The following is a 23,192-nucleotide window of genomic DNA, read 5'->3' on the forward strand; positions in this document are numbered from 1 at the left end:
GACAGAAAAAATTTTTTTGATACAAATGTTGTTTATGCATATTTTTTATGTTTTGTTTGCTATGACGAATTATGTAATTTTGCTTGCCAATACCCATTTTCCTCCCTCTTTTTGAAAAAAAATCAAGTATAGTCTTTTTAAATCGTTTTAGATTTTTGTTGACATGTTCTGTGTTTCAGGACTCTTTCTCAAAGAATGGACACAAAAATCAAACTTTAGCGTAAAAAGCGAGGCATGGGGAAGGGGTAGCCCCTTCATATACAGAATAATTTATGTTCGTTTGAAGTTTTCATGCTGCTCCTTATTTCCAGTTAAAAAAAACTTGTTTTTTAATTTTATTTTATTACCGTTTTTCAATCATGTCATGTGACCGAAAAATTCTTTCGGTGAGTCCTCCCCCCCCCCCCCGAACGAAACTTCCTCTGTAAACAAAATATAGATTAAAAGGTTCCTTTTTTTCAATTCGAAGGGCACTTGTTCAGGAAATCACCATAAAACATCAAACTATGGAAACCGTATTCCCAACTTTCTAGTCTGTTGTTTGTGTATTTTGCTCATTTTAGTGTAATTTTCAGAGTGTAGATCAAGCTTTGTATTTACATGGCGACGACAGAATTTATTTGAGCAATCCAGGTTTGTCAAAAAGTCGAAAAGAAGGAAGAGCAGTGTCGCCATCTCTCAACAGAACTCCTGGATCAACGTTCCTTGACAGTAAATTGTGGATCACTGTTCAAGTTCCTTATTCCTATCTAGCGCTGAATTGGCCTATAAGAGTAAGTTGTTTTATTTATCGATATGTAGATCTTTCTTCATTTTAGAAAAAAAAACAGCCATCCTGTTTAAAAAAAATCCCGCATTTGACTGAGTAGACGGCTGTTTGGCTAGTGTATCCATTGCGAACGGGAGCTACTACTACTACTACTACTAACAACTCACCATATCACTAAGCTAACACAACTGCGCATGCCCCTCCTCCATTCCAATCTATTCAAAGCCCTCTGTACAACATTCCAGGAAATTTCTGTTTCATTTAAATCTTTCTTTATGACATCCTAACCCCCCCCCCCCAACCGTGGGCGACCTGTTTTCTGTTTAGCCTTTGAGTGTTGGCCAAAATGGACAGTCTTCGAAATCTGTCATCCTTTATCCACAAAACATACCCAAGTTATCTCAACCTTTCTCTCATTATAGCCCTTGAAAGTGGGATAAAACCGCATTTTTCGTGCAGTCTATTGTTTGAAATACGGTCAGTCAGCCGGGTACCCAGAACAATCTGTAGACATTTCTCTGAAAAACATCTAACAGATCTGCATACGATCTTTGGAGCACCCATGCTTAGAACGATATTTGACCACTATCATCACTGTAGCTTCTAATATTCTAATCTTGGTTTGCAGACTTATCTTCCTATTCTTCCAAACTTTTTTCAACTGTAAAAAAGACACCCTGAGCCTCGGTTATTTTACTTTTAACATCTTCACTGCTCCCACCGTCTTTACTAATAATACTACTAAGGTAAGCGAAGCTGCCCACTTGATCAATCTTTTCGTTTCCCTACGTCACATTTTCATTATCAGCATAATCTAAGTCCAGGAAAGTTTTTCCTTTCTATTTGATTCCATGTTCTCCTATTGGAAAAATAGGCATGCAAAAAGTCTTCTAGCCTTAATCTAAGTCGTGTCGCCCTGATATTGTTTGTTTTATTTGAGGATTATTTATTTATTTTATTTGGTTTATTTATTTGCATGTTTGTTAATTTGATATTACGCGAATGTCTAGTCAGTGAATGTTTAATCATTTTATTAGAGAGGGTTGGGAGACTCAGTATAGTTACGTATAATTTTTTTTTCTTTGCTAAATAAAATGAAAATATATATACATAGAAGACTATAGACTAAGAAACTGCTATATAATATACGCGTTCTGCGTATATTATATAATAAGCTTATTTTGATTAAACTGTTCAAGCCAATTCAGTTTATGTAATGTGTTACACCTTCAGTCAGTCCATTATCTGAAACAATTTGTGTTAAAAAAGGAAATAACTGAAAATCGATTAATTTTATAAAAATTAACTGAACTATCTTGACTCAAATAGTTCAGTTCTTCCAAAAGTTTGGAAACTGTAGACAAGAAAGAATCAGGTTATTATTCCAGGATATTATTAAGCCTTTAATATGAATAAATGTTATCAAACAATAATGACTGTAGTAGTAATCGATTACCCTGCAAAAATTACATATTCAGTATGTTATTGACTTAAATATGAGGCATTTAAGTCTAGGAAACGAAGAACTGCTTTCATATTACTTCACTAAGAATTCTGAATTTGATGACATAGAAGTATTAAAGTACTACCTGTCGGGGGTACTAAGTAAAGAACGGTGTGATTCCTATATATTTCTTTCTTTCCTGTCACTTCTTGTAGAAGGGGAGGTTGCAGAAATGTAGGAAATGGCTAATTCGATTGGAAAGTTCTAGTGCCCTTTTTATGAGGCGAAAGTGATTAGATTAAGTACGATGCGGTCTTTCACAAAAAGACTGCGCATTTTGGTATCTTTCTGTTATTATCTTTCATTTTTAAAACAGACTACGTATGGTTTAAACATGGTTGATAAACGTGGTTCATAGGACTTGGAACAAAATTACATTGTTGAAAACAAAAGAGGGAAGAAGAAAAGAACAAAAAGGAAAAAGGAGACAACAAGGCTGATCATTCATAAAATAAAATCAAAGTTTAAAATAAATCACAGAAAAATAGTAGTAAATAAAAACAAGAGTTACCACCGTGGATTACAACGACCATTAACTGCTAAATGAACTCCAATTTCACCAGGAAAGGATCATCCCAAGGAAAGAATATTGAAACAAATAACATTTTTGCCACCAAACCATGTTACCTATTAAAAGTCAAAATTTGGAAAGAAATTTCTCTATAAAGACTTGAAATTATAAAGAGAAATCCATGTTTCGGTCTTTAAAAATGCGTAAGACTGCTCTTCTGTCTTTCTTCTTACCCTTCATTACCTTTATTGATTTATTCCTTTTTCGTTCCTTTTGTCTTCTTGTCCTCCTGTCACTGTCCTTTTTGTCCTCCGTCTAATGCTGTTCTTCCATTGTTTTTCTATATTCACCTATTCCCTTGCTTCCTAACTTGTGCATTTCTCTACATCTCCCCAGTTAAGAAATAGGACCATATTCCTGCCACGAAACAACTAATGTCGAAGCCAAGAAACAGCTGCATGTCATGGTAAATTACTGGTCAGGGAGCCATGGGAAAGTTCACGCGTCAGGTTGAGACCTTCTTCATGGGATATATCACAGCTGAGACTTTCTGAGAGAGACCTTAATTCTTCAGGACAGGTTCTTCATGATATATTTAACTGCTGAGGAACTGCTTGAGAGACTGAATACGGTTATTTCTGACGTTTTTGTAAAATCGGAAAAGCTTCGGATGTTAGGAAGTGATGGTGCTCATTTTGAGCTGACGTTTTAAAATATCTTAGCAAAGTAGATGCGATTTACTTTAAGTTACTGGCAAAAGAGCCTCAAAAGATATTTTTTAGGAATTTACTCTTGGATTGCGGATGAGTTTTAAAGTAATTTCAGTGTATAATGCCAGAGAATAGACAACTAGAAAGAAGTCTTAATGATATTGCGAGGATTGTCATATTCACACCTTTTGAATCTTCAGTGGACAGACTTTCTGATAAGTAGAGGTTCTTCTAGTTAAACGGCGATCCTTTTCCTTCTTTTCTTCGGCGAACTCTAGTTTTCTATCTCTGCATGGATTTTTTTCAGAAAACGGCATCTAGTGAAGTAAAATATTCGACTGTTGTCATGTCATTAAAGTGTTGGGTCAGTCTTGCGCATGAAATCGTGGACGCTGAATGAGTGTTTGTGAAGTCTGCGAGAATACTTATTGAAGACCAAGCTTTCATGAGATCTAAGTTGCTCAGTGCTAGAATAGTTGTGTGCAATCGAATCAAAAGGTTTAAAAATCGACTGAAAAGCACCCCACAGCAAACGGGCTACTTCAATTAGCCCATGGCGCCTATTGAAGCTACAAGGCATATATAGAGACGGAAAAAGTAAAGAAAGCAAAAGAAAAGTATGATAAATAACTTGGAGAAGAGGAGAGACTTAAGAAAGAAGAAGAAGAGAAGATGTTAACATGTGAAAATGTTAAGATACGAGACTTTGATAATAATGTTTGTGATGAAAGAAGTATACTCCTGATAAATTTGAACGTGCTGAGAAGCTAGTACAGTAAACTAGCGAGAAACTGCAGAAAGCCATTAAGAATGAAGACTTGACTGAAAAAGGCCTTGCCCAAGTTGTGCCAGAGGCAGCCTTAAAACAAGTTAAAGATTGCTAGCAAAGGCCAAAGAACCGGAAACTTTGTAAAGAGACCTTAAAAGAAAATCCCAATTCATAATTACACTATCAAAGAAATCAAAGAATAACTAGTAGTTTTCACAAACATTACTGAGGATCTTTTTTTTTAATTTTACTCTAAGTTAGTCGTTTTTGTTGTTGTTTTTTTTTTTGTAATTTTACAAGTAAATGACAAGGTACTATGCTGATAAGGAAAACGGATGAAGCAAGCCAAATTTTTGGAGTGTTGGCTAAGCATGCCTCTTTGAAACTGAGCTAAAACCTATTTGTCAATATTATCTGGCGTGGCAAGTTTGGTTTTCAATTCAACAGAAAGCACCTTAAGGAGTCAGAGTTTTGTCTATCTAGTCAGTTTTTTTTCGGGATTTCCGACCTTGAAAAGAGTGATATTGTTTCTGAATTTCTTTGGTGGCAGTCCTGAAACAATAGAAACAACAACGACATAATCAAAACTATAAAAAAATCCAACCGAAACTGAAGAATGTTTTGCCAAACGAGCGAGATTCTTGAAATGTTCTGTTGATGATGCAGCCAAATTAATAGACATTACTCGATGATCTCTTTTTAGGGCAGTAGCATATTTCAATCAGTGTTGCCACGTTGCATCTTGAAAATAAATATGCAAAATTAGTTAGCTGTATTTCACAACGCTTTTCGTTCGTTGGAAGTTGTTTGGCAAAAAAGAAGATAAAGACTCAGTTGATACGACCAATTTTTTTTTATGTACATCAAGAATGAATTCGAGTTTATCCCCTCGAGTTACGCCATTGTTTTCTCACTCCAATCTCATGAGAGTGTACTTTCCCCAGCGCAATCATTCCAACCTTTTGCCCTTTCAAATTTCAGCAGATTCTCCGATCAAGAATTTTGATTTCTTTTCCCGTCAGTTTAGATCTATTCTCGGCAGCTGGATGGCAAGAACCAATTTATTTGGGTAATTTTAAGACATGCATAAACTCTGCTCATATACTGTGAAGTTCCACCCATACAAAGCGACGCAACTATTCAGGGCTTAGAAGCTTCATGTCCCTTGTTTTAGTTCAATTGAGTTTGATATCGACTGCTCTCTTTCTATTTTTAGTCTATCGACACAAATCGTCGCTATTACACCTAAAAGTTGCATCCGACATTTTCACTCGTCTGTTAGCAAATTTTTTTTGTCAAGCTGTTCTCAAAGAAAGGATCAAAAGTATAACATAGAATGCAGCTCAGCAAGCGCTTTTTGGCAAGTATTTTAGAATTTTGGAAATTTTTAAAGCGGCTGTTACGCCCTTAGGCGTAACAACTACGAAATAAAAAAAAATTAAATAAACTTGAATTATTTGTTTTTCAGTATTGCGCCGTCGATAATGCAGCAGAATTAATAGCCATCGCGGGTCGAACTGGGATTGCTTATTACAATGCCATCACTCGTCGTTGGAAGCTATACAGCAACGAAGCACAAGAGAAAGATTTTGTGGTCGTAACTTGCCCTTCTTGGTATCGATCTGAACAACTTCTGTGTGGCTGCTATGATCTCTCACGGAACAAGGATGAGATACGCGTTTATTCACGAAACACTCCTCGTTTGGACAACTCTTATATGAAGTCCCATGTTTTCTCATGTCAAATACTGTTGCTAAATGTCTATAAAGATCAACTTATCGTATATACAATCGATAGCCGTCTGTCTATCATGAAAATTGTGAGCGACGGTTCGAGCCTAGGTGAGTTTTTTCTTATATATTAAACTATTATTATCAAAATTTCAGAAGAACAAATTCTTTACTAGACAATAAAAACAGCTAATTTCATTACATTACTAAGGTCATCAAAATAACCAAAAATTACCCTGTGACATCCTCATAGTTCTATTCACATATGAAAATTGTGATTTTTGAAATTTTTTGCTTGGTTGGCGAAAAATTATGTTGTTTTTAGGGCAATACCATATTTCCGTCAGTTTTATCACGTTGAACCCTGCAAATAAATGAACAAAACTAGTTAGTTAAGTTTGACAACTTTTTTTGTTCGTTAAAAAAGGAAAATTTAATTATTTGCTAATTCTAAAGACAGCTGCACCTTTAAAGGGAAATTGGACCTTAATAAACAGTTTTCATCTTATTGTTTTGCGGATTTTCATCCACATTTCTGTTTTTTAAATTTGGTGCCCGCTACTACAAGAAACGGCAAAATGAGATCTTTCACAGTGAAAATTAAATTCTCAATTTCCCTTAATTTTTGTAGATATATTAGCTACGGTTTTTTTAAGTTCCGACTTAACCTTTACAAATAATCAGATTTAATTGTCTCTGGCTTTGGTAATTCAAAAAGATTCAAATAATTTTCATAGTAGATAATCAATTTTAATAGTAGTCGAAAAAGAAAACAACTACTTGCTATATTCGGTTTAACAAACATGCGCTTGAGTGAGGGTGAACCCAAACACTTCCTTGTTACGACTTTTTCTTCTCTGTCCCCAACTGAATAACTTTTTTATGGTCATGATAATCTCTCAAGGAATTGCATGAATAGCGTAAATATTCAAGGAATACTCTTCGTTTGGGTAAACACTATATGAAGTCACATGTGTTTATATGTAATACACTATTACTAAGTATATGGGAAAAATCAGCTTAACGTAGATTGAAATCTTTCTACTAACACATAGCAGGATGGAGGCTGTTTGTCTTATCAAGCTTAGAAAAATAGCGACCGCGATGTTGCTCAGCCACGGTTGACACTAGTCTTTTGTTTCTAGCACATAGGGGTTTACACAAGAGAAATTTCATGAAACGAAAATATATGGATCTAATAGTCTTTTTATCAATTTGTTTTATTATATGTTTTGTGGATTAAGGATGACATATTGCCGAAGATCACCATTTCGCCTATCCATTTAGCGCCAAACCAAAATCCAGTTGTTCCAGAATGGGGTGGGAGGAGTAGGTAAGATCGTCCCTAAATGAAAACGTCCCCAAATTCCTGTCCCTAAATCCTCAAACTAAAACGTTCCATGGATTGAATTTAATTAATTCCCCTGGAAAAGTGCCGTTTTTTGTGCTTTTCTGGTAACTCTTTTCTAAATAGTTGTGTGTTTAATGATACAGTGTTGTCATATATGATTCTACCGCCGAGGTATCTAAACTCAGCCACCTGCTCTATTCGGTTGATTCCACGTCTAATATCAAGAGGAGACCCACTGGTGGCCATGTTTTTTGTTTTATTTGTGTTGATTTTTAGTCCAAATTGTTCTGCTGTATCTTTGAAACTATTTATATAGGTCTGCAGTCTCAGTTTAAAGTTTCAAGAAGGCTTATGTTGTCAGCCAAATCGAGATCTCCAAGTCTCGCCGGCTCACCAGTATCAATCCCATATCCCTCACATTTACTAAGGATTTAGTCAGCAACAAGTAGGAACAATAGGAGAGAGAGGACACATGGTATTCCCTTGTCCAGTTTGTACACAGCATTCTGCATCTTTGTAGAAAGCGATGATAAGTTAAATAATTTTTTCCGGTATGCCATAATGTGAGAGTAGTTTCCACAGTGTTGCTCTATCTAATACTGTACTACTGTACCATTATCATATGATTTTAGTTATTATTACTATTAAAATTAATTATTAATTAATTAATATATTTATTTAACTTTAACAACAATTTACGTACCAAAATCAATATGAAACTGTTAATTGACAATGTATACTATTTACTATTTAGAGATAAATGTTGTTATGGTCAAATTGGTTATCATTCATTTTAATTTAATCCGTTTAATTAATTAAATTAATTACCCCTTCCCCTTTAAAAGTGCCGCTTCTTTGTTTTTCTGGCAGTTTTTTTCTAATTGAACATGTTTTTAATTATAAAGTATTGACTTGTATGACTATAATTTCGTTTTTGACAATTAGTTTGCTGTTTTAGGGATCAATATAGATCTGATCAAACTCCGCACCATTGATTTCAGTGATTGGAACTTCCACCCAGCCTGCTTGATCTCAGTTTCGCTATCATCTCTCACTGCCGAATTTCAAAGATTCTCCAGCTCAGATGACTCCCACAATGAACTATTACTTGAAAGGGGGAGACTGACCCCTGAAGTAAGTGATGAAGAGGTTTATAGTATTCTGTTGAATATTTGTGGAAGGGTGCTGCTTCTGCAACCAAGAAAAGATGCTGGTGCTGTTGTCTATAAGACACAAGAAGGAAGTGAAGAGGGGGTGAGTTGCTAACATTTCTTCTTTTCAGTTGAATGTACATCCTTAACTTGTAGAATTGAAACGAAAATATCTTGCCATGGCCAATGGGCCTGAATAGCAAATAAATTCATTCAAATTTATTTATTCATTTTGTTAAAGACAGCTTATAATTTTTCAAGAACCAGTTAAAACCATAAATGCTTTTTAGTACAAAAATAATAGTAAAACCCTGAATATATATCGGCTTCATATATATATTGCAATACCCTCCATTTACAATTGAAGTGAAAATATATTATAAATGGCTAAATTTTTTTATTAGGACAACGAAAACTTACAGCTAATAATAAAATTCCACAAAAAACAAACAAAAACGAAAGAAAGCTTTCCTTTCGCTTTTTTTGTACTGTGTTCGTTGTGCTTTTATGGCACTTACTATTTACTAAGTGACATATAGCGATCGCAATTTCTGCCCGTTGGTCTGTTTGTCTGTCTGTCTGTGTGTCCGTCGGTCAGTCTGTGGTTCCGGTTTTGCTAGTTTTGGGCACTTCTAGGTAAGCTAGGACGACGGAAGTTGGCAGCCGTATCAGGGGACAGATTAAATTAGAAATAGTCGCTTCCCCGCATCTAGGGGGGGGGGGGAGCGAACGAGTTAGTTGAGAAGATTTTTTTGCTGATAAAACAAATGACTGTTGTTCTTAAGTGTGGATTGCTGGTCTAGTGGTATGATTCTTGCTTAGGGTGCGAGAGGTCTCTTTCTCGAATCCCGAACCATCCTAGTTTTTGCATGAAGAAGATCTGAAACTAGTTACGTGGTCAATATAGCGATCGCTGAAAGTTGGCAGGCATATCAGGGACCGGACCAGATTTAATTAGAAATAGTCGCTTCCCTAATTGGACCTCTGGGTGGGGTGGGAGAGTGGAAGGACGGTTAATTCGGGAACGGGTTATCCGATCTTAGTGAAATTCAATACTTAGAAGGACCTCGTGTCTCAGAGCTCCTATTTTAAATCCAGGCTGGATGCAGGGACATTTTAGGGAGTTGGAGGGGGAAACTTGAAATATGGAAAACGCTTAGAGTGGAGAGATCAGGGGACCTGCACAAATTCACTTGATAACAGTCATTTTCCCAATTCTACCATCTGGGGATGGGGTTTTGGGGAGGAGAAATCGTGAAAATTGAGGTATGTATATCTCATGAATGGGTGATCGGATCTATAGAAATATATCTTGTCTAGATGTTTAATTTTCAATTTAGATCGGATCCAGGGACATTGGGGGTGGAGGGAGGAAACGGAAATCTTGGAAAACGCTTAGAGTGGAGAGACCAGGATGAAACTTGATAGGAAGAATAAGTACAAGTTCTAAATACGTGATTTACATAACCGGACCAGATCCGATCTCTTTGTGAGAGTTTGGGGGATTTCTAGTGCTTTGGCGAGTTCAAGAATAAGCACAAGTTCTAGATGTGGAATTGACATAACCGGACCGGATCCGATCTCTGGTCCTTAGCGCCATATGAGCTCTTTGCTCTTGTTCTTTATATGTTTTTCTTAGGTTGTTTTTGTCTTTTTGTTTATATATATATATATATATATATATATATATATATATATATATATATATATATATATATATGTGTGTTTTTTTGTGGAATTTTTTTTACTAGTTTTAAGTTTTCGCTGTCTTTTAAAAAAAATTGAGCCATTTATAATATATTTTCATTTCAATTGTTCATGGAAAGTAGTGCGATTTAAAACATCATCTATCCTTAGCTTGCAGTCTGCTGAATTAGTGCTTTTGAGGTAGCCTATTAAGCTAGGCTCCGAGACAAGACTGAAAATTATGGTAAGTACATATCGTATCTGAATCAAAATGTTTTTCACCCCCCTTGGACCCATCTTAGGTGTATATATTGCCTAATTCGTATTATATTTATTGCTATCATTATTATTCACCCATGTTTCTTTTTTTAAATTTGCCGTCCTCTACTACCAAAAAATTGAATAACTGCATATGGAGATTAGTTTAAAAAATTAGTCTGGAAGGAGCAGTCTTCTGTTTCTTCTTTTTTTGTTTATAAGTTTGAGCATTTAATGTGTGTTCAAGTTTATTTTTGTGTGGGGATATTCATACTGGCTTATGAAAAAAATCCAGTATTAAAAAATAAAATTCTTGTTATTTTTGGAATCAACTATTATTTATTAACTACACAGATAATAAAACTATCAAATTAAATTCAAATTATATTGATTATTTTATAATTATTTGAAGCATTCTATTCATAGCTGAATACTGCGATTTTTTAACATCTCCTTTTCGGTTTTGTCAAGATTACCAAATTTTAGGGGGTCATCACATTTTCTTCGGTGTTGCCACGTTGAATTATGAAAAATGGAACTATTTTGCTAAATTTGACCTCCCTTTTCGTCCTTGAGCACATAATACGCTGATTCTCAAAGCCAAATACATTCCTGAATGAAAACTAAGCCTTCTTAGCTTCTTCTTCTTCTTGTTTGGAATGTTATGGAGGTGTTTGCGTATAATAATAATTGCTGGAATCAAAATCTGGACCCTGCAGTGGGTAACATTCTTAAGCTCTTTGGTGCCATATGTTTTCGGCTTTTTTTGCTGATCTTTAAATCACGATTCTTTTTTATTTGGAGGCTACTACTATCAAAATTGCATAACTGAATGCGAGAGTCTTTTTCATTAACAGTTGGTTCCTGTTTTTTTCTGATTAAGAAAAAAAAATGTATACATGGTTTAAGAGGGGATGAAATTGTAATTTTTCTTCTTTTCTGTTGCCTTTGTATTCTGATCCGTCGTGGCCAAATATTTACCATGCCAATCTCACAAGTAAAGGGTCCTCAGCTCTAGTCTGGGTAGTGGCTATTCCTTTAGTTTGTGGTGAGGCCCTTTCTCTGTAAGACAAGCAAAAAGTCCTCCTAGCTTCCAGTGGATACCCAGAGGAGTTGAGGGCTAGTAGGGGAGCTTCGGAAGACTCTCCCATAAATATGCATAACTATCTTGGTCGAGGATGGAGTATATGATTGGCACCTGTACTAAACAGGCTTCATTAGTTGGCTTGCAGAATTTTTTTCCTGTTGTTTATGTCCTTAATTTTGGTCAGTGGGATTTGTTCTTTTGAGATATTAAGCTAGGCTTCGGGAGGAGGCCATAAATTTCGGTAAGTGAATATGACCAAGCCAAAAAAATTCTGATTGATATGGCAAATTGAAAGTGAAACTTTCAAAAGTCTTCCAATTTGATTGAGACCTATCCAAGTTGATTCATGTATGGTAACTAATATTTTGGTTAGTCTTAAAAGAAAATGATATTTTCAAAACAAATTTGTGAAAATTTTGAAAAATCGCATTAAACCCCTCGAAAAAAGCACTGGGTTGAAACAAAAGTGCAGCATTCGCCTCACCATGGCCGAAATACCTATACCGGAAACTTGATATACTTACCTCGAACAACATGGAAAATCATATTTTCTTCACTGCCAGGGGGTACTGGAAAAATGTAGACAGCTGTTTAAGGGCTCATTTGAAAGAAAATTAACATTTATAGTACCTTTTGAAAGTTTTAATTAAGGACCAAGATCCCCCAGAGCCGTGGATGGCGCATAGAGGGCCCAATTGTCGTTTCAGTTGCCTGTTCCTTTTTACAGGTGTAGCTACCAAGCCTGTTCCTAACTGGGCCGCAGCTTGAATCAAACTGTGAAACCCGATGGCCAATTAGAGTACTGCTCCTTGCTTTGATTTGAAAAACTTGCTTTTTAATTTCTGACTGTTTTTCAAATAATGACGGGTAATCCCCCTACCCCCTCCATGGATACACTCCCACACGAAAACACATTAAAAAAGATATTTTGAATAAAAGAAGGCTTCTATAATCAAGAATTATATTTTAGCTTTTTTGAAATGATTGTTTAAAAAGATGTAATCCTTTGGATTAATCAGATATATTTTACGTGGCGATTGTAGCTCTTAACACCAAGGAGAACTAAGTTAAAATCCGCTGATTTTTAGCTTTTGACACATTCAAGTTTTAGTGCTAGAGATTGAATTTATACAAGTATCATCTCGAAGACCGAAACTAAAAACCGAAAAAGACTCGGAGAACGAAGTGTTGAAAACTTGTAGGACTGGTAAAATATAAATGACTACTTGAAATATTTATTTCTGTACTAGTGGAGACAAGTGCCTGGCAAAAATGTCTGCCATAAAGCTGTTTCGCTTCGGGCATTCTTACATTTGGATTCGTCGTTTTTTGCAGAAAGTTATCCATGCATTTTCTGAATTATCTAAAACTCTCCTTGTACACAAACATTAAGGTTGCCATGTTCTGTGCTATGATTGGATGTAATATGGAAAGTTGCTGAAAATTATGAGGTTCTTCAAGTTGGTCCTTTTTAGTAGTATGGTGTAAAGCTATTTTGCCTCGAGTATTTCCAGCGTTTTCATTAATCTCATTTGCGGAAAGCACTTCATCTATTTTCCCAATAGTCTAATAGTTTTGTAGAGTCCTTGATGACAGTAGTAGTTTACAAATAAAACATAAAATCATAAAGAAAAGAAGAAAACGAGGACAATAAACAGCCAGTGAAAAAGTTGAAATATTTTGCAAATACTTCGGTCAAGACCTCCGCTTGACCGTCCTCAGTGCAGAATGAAACTAATAAAAATAGAAAAACTATAAAATATTAAAACAAAACACAAAACTAAAATAGGATGACCCTTTTTGGTGGAAGGGCCCGGTGAAAATATAAACAGGTTTCATTTTGTTATGTTCAAATAAAAAAAAAAAAATATAGGTTGTTTTTCTTGGAATGCTCAGCCAGTATTTTATGAATGTTAATTTGATATAAAAGAGGAGTTAAATTTTAGAAGTTCTTTATGCTAATTTAGTATATTTATATATTTTAGTACCCTATTATGAGGTTAGTAAACCTTTTTTATAACTAAATACTGTCTCTGTTTTCCTTTAGAAATTACCGTTGAAAAAAGTAAATTTTATTTTAAGGACTTACTAAATTAGCACTTACAAATTACGTTTGAAAGAATTTTTTGCATTTAGTTTCTTCATTTCTCTTTTTTAGCGAATAAGAGTATGCTTTTCGATTTAACAATTATTTCTTTCTGTTTATGGCAGGTAGGACTGTTTAAGTTATAGTGTCTATTAGTTTATATTCTGTTTTATTTCTTTTTAGAAAATTTGCCTGGCTACCACATGTATTTAAGTTCCTTGGGAAAAAGAGTTAAATGGCTTAATAGGAAATGAGCTCGTGTATTTTTCAGCCATGTGAATATACGGATGTATTTTGTATATAGCTATACAAAAGTGAGGGGATTATCCTCGTAAAAATCATTTGAGGATTTCAACTTCCAGGAAACTTCCAGGAACTTCCAACTTCCATGAAATCATATTAAAATGTGCAATAGTCTTGATATTTACACGCTGCTTTCCGAGAATGGCTTCACCTTTCTTGAAAAAAAATATGCCTCTATTTGACTACCCACACATTATTTTGTTTTACTTCACAGTAAAACTTGGTGAAGTAATATTTTCACTTCTTTTTGTTTTCTGATAAATTTAACAAATTTGTTACAGGTTTAGCCACACATATGCAGCGTCTATAAATTCGGCGTTTCAATTTTTAAAAGAAATTTGTCTAATAAATTTGGCATTTGGATTTGACATTCCATTTGACTATTCACACATGATTCTGTAATTTAAATAATATGAAAATGTAGGTATAGAAAATGGAAGGTATAAATTGTATTTAAGATGGTGAACTATAAAAAAAATAAATAAACGAATAATGATATAGATGTGAACATTTCGGCTTCACATCCATAAGCCTTTTACTATCAGGGAAAAAGAAGCTTAACCCGTTATTAAATTTTTATTCCATTTTAGTTGCAAATGTGAAGTCAGTGTTTTAAATTATTTTCAGTGTTTGAATTCTTTAGTTTTGTTTTTGCTTCAATTCTATTTTACTACATCACTTGCAATGGCTTTCGCTTTTAGGTTTTTCTTTATAACACCCCAATTATTTTGGCATCATGTGTTGAAACATTTTGGACACCTTCACCTGGTAAATTATCCTATTACGGTGGTCGATCACATCTCACGCATGCGCTTTGGCTATGTTGCGGAATAGAGGGAATGCGAGTATGGATTCCACTTTTCACCCACCCTGGGACCAATGTTCATATGTATATTGCCAAGAGGATTATGCTGAAGTTTAAACTTCAAGTTTATCCATTAGGTATGGTTTTTACTGTTTTGTTTTTCCATTTGCATTGCAAAGAGGATTATGATGTAGTTTAAACTTCAAGTTTATCCATTAGGTATGGTTTTTACTGTTTTGTTTTTCCATTTGCATTGCAAAGAGGATTATGATGTAGTTTAAACTTCAAGTTTATCTAACATGCATTCTTTTTTCCGCTTTTGTGCCATTTATAATGCCAAGAGAATTTTGCTGAAGTTTAAACTTCAAGTTTACCCTCTAGATTCGCATTTATATCATTTCTTTATTGCCATTTTATATTACCAAGAGGATTATGCTGAAATTTGAACTTTAGGTTTACCCACAATGTATGTTTGTTTTTTTTTTTACCAGTTTTTTGATACCTTAGATGTTTAACATGTTGTCTCAAAGGGGAACTCTCTCGTCGGTATCATAGTCGATCGGTCGGTGTCTGGCTAATTCTACCAGGGATATTCCTGTCTGCGGATAATTCCCCCAGTACCCTCCCCTACAGAAAATTTCTCCTGGACGATTGATTACACGTGACGGTATAACATTCATCAAGATCACTTGTGCCTTTGGAGACATTTTCCTCTGTTTCAAAATCTGTCAAATTTTATCAGCCGTGTAGCTTCTAATACTCAACTTTAAACTTCAATTCTGTGGTTTTGGAATAGGAATTGGCACCATTTCTGTTTTTTGGCTAAAACACAAACAGTGAAAAACGACAATTAAAAAAACGGACCAGAAACAGAAACGGAGAAAAAAACGGAACTCTTTTCTTTTTTTCAGTTTTTTTTTTACCGAAAAAAGAGCCGTTTTTTTAGGTATATCTGTTGCTTCCAGGTGCTGCTATTTGCATGCATGCAATTTCACATAGATCCAGGTAAATGTAGAAGCAGTCAGTCCAAAATTTTAATAGATCAGAATTTATTTTTTTGTGATCGTTGTCTCTCGCTCAAGAAGACTGGAACTGTCTCCACATATGCTCTCGTAATTTTTTCATTTTGACCTGAAGAGTTCAACCGCCTAGTTGTGTCGAGAAACTGAAAAACAAGCTTTCTTCTTCATTGGTGTCAGGGGTGTATTTCGGTTAGTCTCTGTCTTGATAGGAAGGACGTCAATTGGGAAAGAGTTCAGCTGGAATTGAGCGAGTTCTTCTGTACTTCTCACACAGGAGAGTAACTAGTGGAGAAGAGAAGAGACGGCCTGACGAGCTGAATATCTGTTTATATTGCTCATTTTTTTCATAAATTACAGGGTAAAAAAAAGCCAGCTCTTGTGTTGAGTAGCTTATCAAACCCAGGACAGGTAAAAAAGTATCTCCTGCGCTGAATAGTGAATAATTCTTTCAGGCCATTGACTGACTCAGACATAGCACCGCTATCTGGTGTCTGACAAAGCAACTGAAATCCTTTAACCATCAACGCATCTTCGTTTGCAGAAACATAATTATACCCACTAGTTATTGCCGTTGCCTGCTTAAATGGGTGAAGAATTCTAATGACAGTCTCCATAATGGACCAATCATTGCTGTAAAGTAAAGTGAAGTTTGAGCGCTTCGATTTTAGCGTCACGAATATTTCGGTTTAAGAAGTCGTGCAATAGCTCTTTCCGGGTACAGTACATTTCTATCATGGTAAGGGTGCTGTTCTATCGAACATTCGTATCTTTTTTGATGGATGAATTAAGATTAAATGTCTTGCAGATAGCTTTAAAATGATCATGAAATTTGGAAGACGTTTTCAGGATTCGAACCAGCTTTCGTATTTTTACCACCGTTTCTCCCAGCGCCAATATTTCAGTGGAAACTCCTTATCTTCTTGGTACTGAGCTCTCACTTCTGCTGGCAAGGTCTGGATCATTTAATTCTGAGCTACTATCAACATCATTAATGCAGTCTGTATACCAGTTTCTTCAGTGTCATTGTCTTCTACAATCAGGTCGAGAAAGTCATCTTGTTCAGCAGTATATCTATCTACTCTCTTTAAAGTAGAACTTTATATGTATTTACGTATGTATATTTCTTCCTGAAAATGATCGACATTTTTTTTGAAAATAGAAACCCTGGGATTTTTTGGCCTGAAAAAAAAAGATCTAGATAAGTTACGAGTTTAAGAAAATTTGCTTTAAGTCTTAATTTTCGCAAAAATATTCATGTGAGCGACATCATATTTGTATACATTTCAAGAGCATAAATTACATCATTTTCCCCTCCTCTAGAGTGGTATTAGTATCTATGAGGCATGCAAAATCACACAAGATGACAAATGACCTTGAACAGCTAAAGAAAAAGCAATAATAATAATAATAATTTATTTATCACCCACTTTACAAAAACAGAGGTTAAGTGGAGTAAAATACAAAAGAAAAACAGCAAAAGTAATACAAGAAACAAATTTAATCACATACAGAAAAAAGACGGATAAGGCGATGAAAACATCCTAGCTTATAAATCGCTTCAATAGCTAGATTGGCAGATAATTTTTCGAAAGCACCAGTAATATCTGTCGCACAATACTTTTTAAACAGTTTTGTATTCTGTTAAGAACGAGATAGATATAAAAGAAATTTGCAGTACCGGTAATAATTTATACGAATACGTTTTAGATCACCAGTCAACAGAAGTGGCCTAATACCAGAACAGAAGAGTACAGAATGATCGCAAAATTTGAGTAAAGCCGAGTTAGCGCTCTTCTCCTGTAGTGTCCACGATTTGCTACAATCTTAGAGTAACCGAGTCTCAGCTTATCACTAATATCTTTGACAGCACGAGACCGGAGAGCATTCATAGAATCGCAAACTGTTATGCCAACGAAACGATTTAACACGAGGAATACTAAAACCACCGCAGTGTAGTGAATCTGAACAATTATTACCGTTGAAAACAAGAAACTCACGCTTGTCAATATTTAGGTACAGGCCGATATCGCGGAAAGCAGAAGTAACTGACTTCACTGAACGGGCAAGACCAGACTCAGTTTGACTAATTTGAAGAAGGTCATCCGCATAAGCCAGATATGAGATATCAGATGGTCCTAGTAGGCACGTAGTCGATATTTTTGATAGTACATTTTCAATACAAACATTAAAAATATACGGCGAAAGAACTCCCTCTTGTCTTACACCGCAACGAACAGGGATATGACCAAAATAAGAATTATCTAATGACTTAAGGCGAAGGTAAGAATGGGAGTACCAAAAACGAAGCACGTGAAATACCGACGGATTTACTCCTCTCTGGCATAATGCTCTCCATGCTTGAGTATGACAAATACTGTCAAATGCTTTAGACAAGTCTAGGGTTGCGAAATGAAGTACACGACGAGTGCGATGGGCATCTTTTAATAAAGAAGTCAAAGCACGGTGAGCATGCTGACAGCCTAGGCCCGATCTAAAACCAAATTGTTTATCATCATTTAGAGCAAGCTTAGTGATATAAGGTAGTAGGAGGTGTTCAAAAAGCTTGCTAAGAGTACAAGCTACCGTTATTGGCCTATAAGAACTACATGAAACCGGATCTTTTCCTTTTTTTAGAAGTGACGTAACGCTACCGCATGAGAACGAGTCGGGCACACACGAACTACTAAAACACATTTGAAAAAACAGTTGGAGATGAGATACCAGTTCAAAAGAACTCGGAAGAAGATTCAAAACACTAATCCCATCAATATCCAAAGATTTTGATTTTAAACCCTTAATACCTTTATCAATAGCCCACTTTTCAACTGGAATCACATGTCTCTGACATAAACGTGACGGTAAATTTTTTTCGAGCAAACGTGAGAAACGCTATGCACTGCATAATTAACTTTCGAAAATATTTTTGAATAATGTTCGATTCAAGATGGACGAGGTATAATATCACTAGAACTTGTATCCAGAAACTTGGCAGAATTTATCACTTTTCGCCACTCACTATTACTTTTCGGAAAAGTTTCACCGGAGTAACGAACGGCACGAAGATGGCGAAGAAGAAAGAATGGAACAAGAAAGAGCAAAATAACATTGAATTGCGAAGGAAAACGTTGCACAGCAAAAACTGACAAAATTCCCCCTGCGTGCTTAGCTTTTGTTTTGATTCGCAACCATCAAGAATCCAGAGTTTTCGGTATGGTTTTATTGTTAACTTTTCGTTTTCAGTCGGTAACACTTGTTGCATAAAGTTGTTTTTGCGTGACATTCTGAACCCGGAATTACCAAATTCCAAATTACCAAAATTACCAAATTGCCAATTACCAAAAAGATGCCTGCTTATCAATTATCTTTACTCTGGTAAATAAGACCAAAATGGATAAAATCACGTATAGACGAAAGGATTCAAGCATGCACAGAATTTCCCAGGTATTTGCCGAAAGTTTGCTTCGGGGAAGAGAAGTAACTTCAAAAAATACAGCATGAAATGTAAAAAGTAAGTAGACAAGTAGTTCAAAAAACTGAAAATAGAATAGTCGAAAAGTAATTATTCTCGTTGCTAAATAATTAGACCTGTTAACACTGGCTTTAATTTGGACTAATTTTCATAGTGACACAGCTTAAAGTACAATATTACATGGTAAGTATCCCAATACAGTAAAAGTCACAGCAAAACAGAAAACGGTAAAAAAACAGAACAGAACAGAACACGGTGAAAAAACAAAACAGAAACAAAAACAGTGCCAACCCCTAATTTGGAAACATCATAAAAAGACAATTCTTTTGATGTGCATAGTTTTTAAAATAAAAATTTCGAGTTCCGGTTCCGGTTGCAATTCAGACTTTACAGAGCTCCGGTTGCAATTAATATAATTTGCTCCTTACTTACAGTTTGTTAGCCTGGCCTATATAAGAAATGACCTTCCCAAGTTAAATTCTATACCTCAGCTGATAACTTTAAAAAGCTATCACTTAGAACCGATGGGATTGACCACCCAAGGAGGAATAGAAAATGTCTGGAATAAAACTGATCTTTTTGGCGTTTCAGGCTCCTGGCGAAAGCCCTCCAATAGCTTCGATGTTTGTCTCTAGTAATCTTTATACATGCTCTGAAAATTAATATTGATATTTTAGTAGATTATTTGGATAGGAAAAAGTTAATGTAGATAATGTTCCGCAAATGTGGTAAACTTGAGGAGGATGTTAAACTTAGTTTTCAGGGTAGAAGAGTTATGTTAGTGGAGAAATGGCCACATTTAGGAGTTAAGTTTAAGGCGAAAGGAAATTTATTTACTAGCCATATAGAAAATAAGATTTAAAGCGTTAAAATATGTTGTATTAAGAATCCAGCTTAGGGATGTTAAAAAGGTCCAAGTAGTTAAAGAGGTTTTCAGGGCCAAAATTTTGGGCGTTGTGCCCCATGGATCTGAGCTTTGGGAGTATGCAAAGGAAGATAGACTAGAAACAGTGCAATTGAAGTATTGTAAAAGGTGGTTAAAAAGGGATAAGTAAGCATACAAATAATTTTGTAGTTAGAGGGGATTTAGGTTTATTTTCTTTAAGATGTCGTAGGTTAATTAACAAGGTTAGGCTTTGGGAAATTTTTTTAGTGATGCCTAGGTTGCGGGTGCTGAAGGCAGCTTATTTAGAAATGTTGAAGAGCGCCTCAGATAAGGGGTGGCCGAAACAAGTTGAGAGCATATTAGTTCAGCGTGGATTAAGTCATGTGGGGGATGGTATAGGGCTCCAGGATATTAGAGACCAAGTAAGTTGATTAGTTGAAAAAATTTTACAGGGAAAGTAAATACAGTATGGCAAGCCCGGCGCTCGCTTTCAAATTCACTGGGTCTTTATTGTCGGTCGAAAAAGATTTGGGGTAAAGCTTTATTTTTAAGGTGAGTTTGAATAAAAATGAAATAAAGTTATTAATTGAAATGAGGGTTGATAGTTTGCCACTGCTCTAAAGAAGAAAGTTTTTCGAGAGGGAAAGGTCAAAAGCTAGTCATTATTTTTGTCCTATGTGTGGAGGTTCAAACGAGAGTGTATATCACTTGATGTGTGAATGTGATGAGCTAAGGGATTAAAGATTTGAAGTGTTTGGTAGGGGGGATTTTGATTTTGAGCGGTTGGTGAGAGTGTGTGCGGATGTGTTTTCTGGGGGGTCATAAGTTTGAGACGATTCCTTTGCCACGCCATGAATCATATATCTAGGTTCTTGTGGGATTGTGTCACCATGTTGTGCAATTTCTGAGTAATTGTTCTTGTTTTATATTTTTTTGCCATGGCCTATTGGCTTTTAGCGCAAATAAATTTAGTTTTATTCTATACAAAGTAACGCAGAAAGTAAAGTAGAACAAATTATAGTGTTCATTTACTTGAAGCAAAGAGGGAGTGTAGGTAAGGCTTCAAAACGAATACAGACTATTCGATGTTTGGAGGGGGGGGCATTGTGGGTTTGCAGGTAAACATGTGAAGTTGCTATCTTAAAAAGTGTTTTTTCAGGTTCAGCGATGAAGTACATAAGCTTGCTATTTTAAATCGTACTTATTCTATCTAAAAAGTATTTTAGTTTTTTGCTAAGCCTAAAAGAAAGGTCATTGGTGAATTTGAACCCCGTCATCTCTCCAGGAGATGATATATGATATACTGATGCTATAATTTAAACTGAAAGCAATGTGAATTAACCCAACTTAAAGACTGTGATTAAAACACTTCCAAAGTGAAATGATATTGTTGAAGTTTTTTGGAGGGGTGGGGGGAGGGCTACGACACCATTACTTAATCCTAGTGGTGAAGTTTTGCAGTTTACGTGTAGGGAACAGAAGGGTGTATCAAATATTTTTTTTTATTCTATTCAGGAGTGAAATGAGTTGTTCTAATTTTGTTGGGATATTTTTATTCCAGAATTAAAAAAAAAAATAAAGAAAGATATGGCAATGTACCGTTTAATTTCATGATTTTATTTTGTGTGTAAAATCATATATAATGAATAAAATTGTGCCGGGTGATTTTTGAGCTAGAGCCAGTGAACGATTTTTTGTCTAAGATGATCAACCCTATCTTTTTTTAAGTAAATAAAACTCCAAATGTGACAACGTATATACATCTGTTTAAGAAAATTTCCCAATTTTTTCGAAAAGTGTTATATACATCTATTTTGGCTTGGGTACAATGGGACCACCTCCTGCCCCAGTGAAGATTCTCATTCTACAATGGAGGGGTTGTGTTGTACACACCAATGTTGTTTTTATTTTTATGCTTGTATTTTTTCCGATTTAAATTACCTTCATTGTTTGCTGTTTTCAATTTCCAATAAAATTAGAAAAATTAAATTGAGCCTATTGCTAAAAAGAGCCTATCTATATGGGCCTACTATTTTTTGGACTGGCTTGCTGAAGTAGCTCTTATTGGCCTTGAAAGAGGTTCGACTATTTTTTTTCATTTGAGCATGGTGGGCTAGTTCGAGTCAGAAGACCTCGCTACAAACCGGTTTGAACCACAGTTCCCAGATTTTTGAAGCCTGGTCCCATCTATTTTAATGCTCCAAAATAGAAACAAGGTAAAAAATATAAAAAAAGAATAGAAATTTCTATTTAGAAAAAAGAAACAAGGCAAAAGAAAGGGAAATAAATAGAAAAAATATAAAAAAGAATAGAAATATCTATTTTTTTCTAACGAAGCATAGAAACAAGGGAAAAGAAAGGGAAAGAAATAGAAAATAGAAAAAAAAAATAGAAAATTCTATTTTTCTAAAAAATGAATAGAAAAAAGAAAGAGAAAGAAAAAAAGAAGAAAGATCGAATTGGAATACTACTAATTATGCCTTTTTCTTTTATAGCTGTCTTGTGTGAAGAAGCAGCCCTTATTGGTGTTGAAAGTGATTCAACCGTTTTTTCTTCCGAATGTGGTTGGCCAGTTTCTTTCCCCTATTGCATTTTTGAGAGAACGGTAATTATACATTTTAGTGTATTGAAGATACGAACTATTCCGTTTGTCGTTTGGCAAAGGAATCAATTGTTGTGCAGGTTGAGGCTGTTGAATTCGAATCCGACCTATAAATATAGGTAGTCAAAGAAGGTTGAGTCTTTGGCGCTCAAACATGTATTGGGGATAAATAACGGTGTGATAAATAGCATAGTATTAACAGCAACGGCTAGAAAATTTTTAAACAACTTTAATTTAATTTGAGATTTTTTATTTACTTAGGTGTTTGAAAGCTTGTATAGTAATTTTTTTCTTTCCGAAAGTGAAATGATTTCAGCAAAAATTGTTAGAAAAGACCACTCCCTCCACTTCTTTTTAACCCATGGCTGATCTGAACCTGCTACCGGACACAGTTACAGTACTAAGATGGCGGTCTATTTTAGAGCAATCAGTGCTTTTCATTCTTTTAGGGGAATGAATGAGTATATTAATTTGAAGTTTTTAAGAAATAGTA

At 35.2% G+C, this 23,192-nt stretch overlaps 1 protein-coding gene across 1 annotated transcript in view; it reads left to right on the forward strand.

Annotated features, from left to right (window-relative positions):
- Positions 1–23,192, forward strand: part of LOC136032704 (guanine nucleotide exchange factor subunit Rich-like) — a 131,123-nt gene that overhangs the window by 51,307 nt on the left and 56,624 nt on the right. Inside the window, exons 8-12 of the mRNA XM_065713009.1 lie at positions 576–773; positions 5,732–6,104; positions 8,303–8,598; positions 14,617–14,857; positions 22,593–22,702. Of these exons, the coding sequence (XP_065569081.1) occupies positions 576–773; positions 5,732–6,104; positions 8,303–8,598; positions 14,617–14,857; positions 22,593–22,702 (1,218 nt within the window). The remainder of the gene's footprint in view (positions 1–575; positions 774–5,731; positions 6,105–8,302; positions 8,599–14,616; positions 14,858–22,592; positions 22,703–23,192) is intronic.

The sequence above is a fragment of the Artemia franciscana genome, chromosome 11, assembly GCF_032884065.1.
Source record: "Artemia franciscana chromosome 11, ASM3288406v1, whole genome shotgun sequence".
In the NCBI taxonomy this organism is placed as follows: Eukaryota; Metazoa; Arthropoda; class Branchiopoda; order Anostraca; family Artemiidae; genus Artemia; species Artemia franciscana.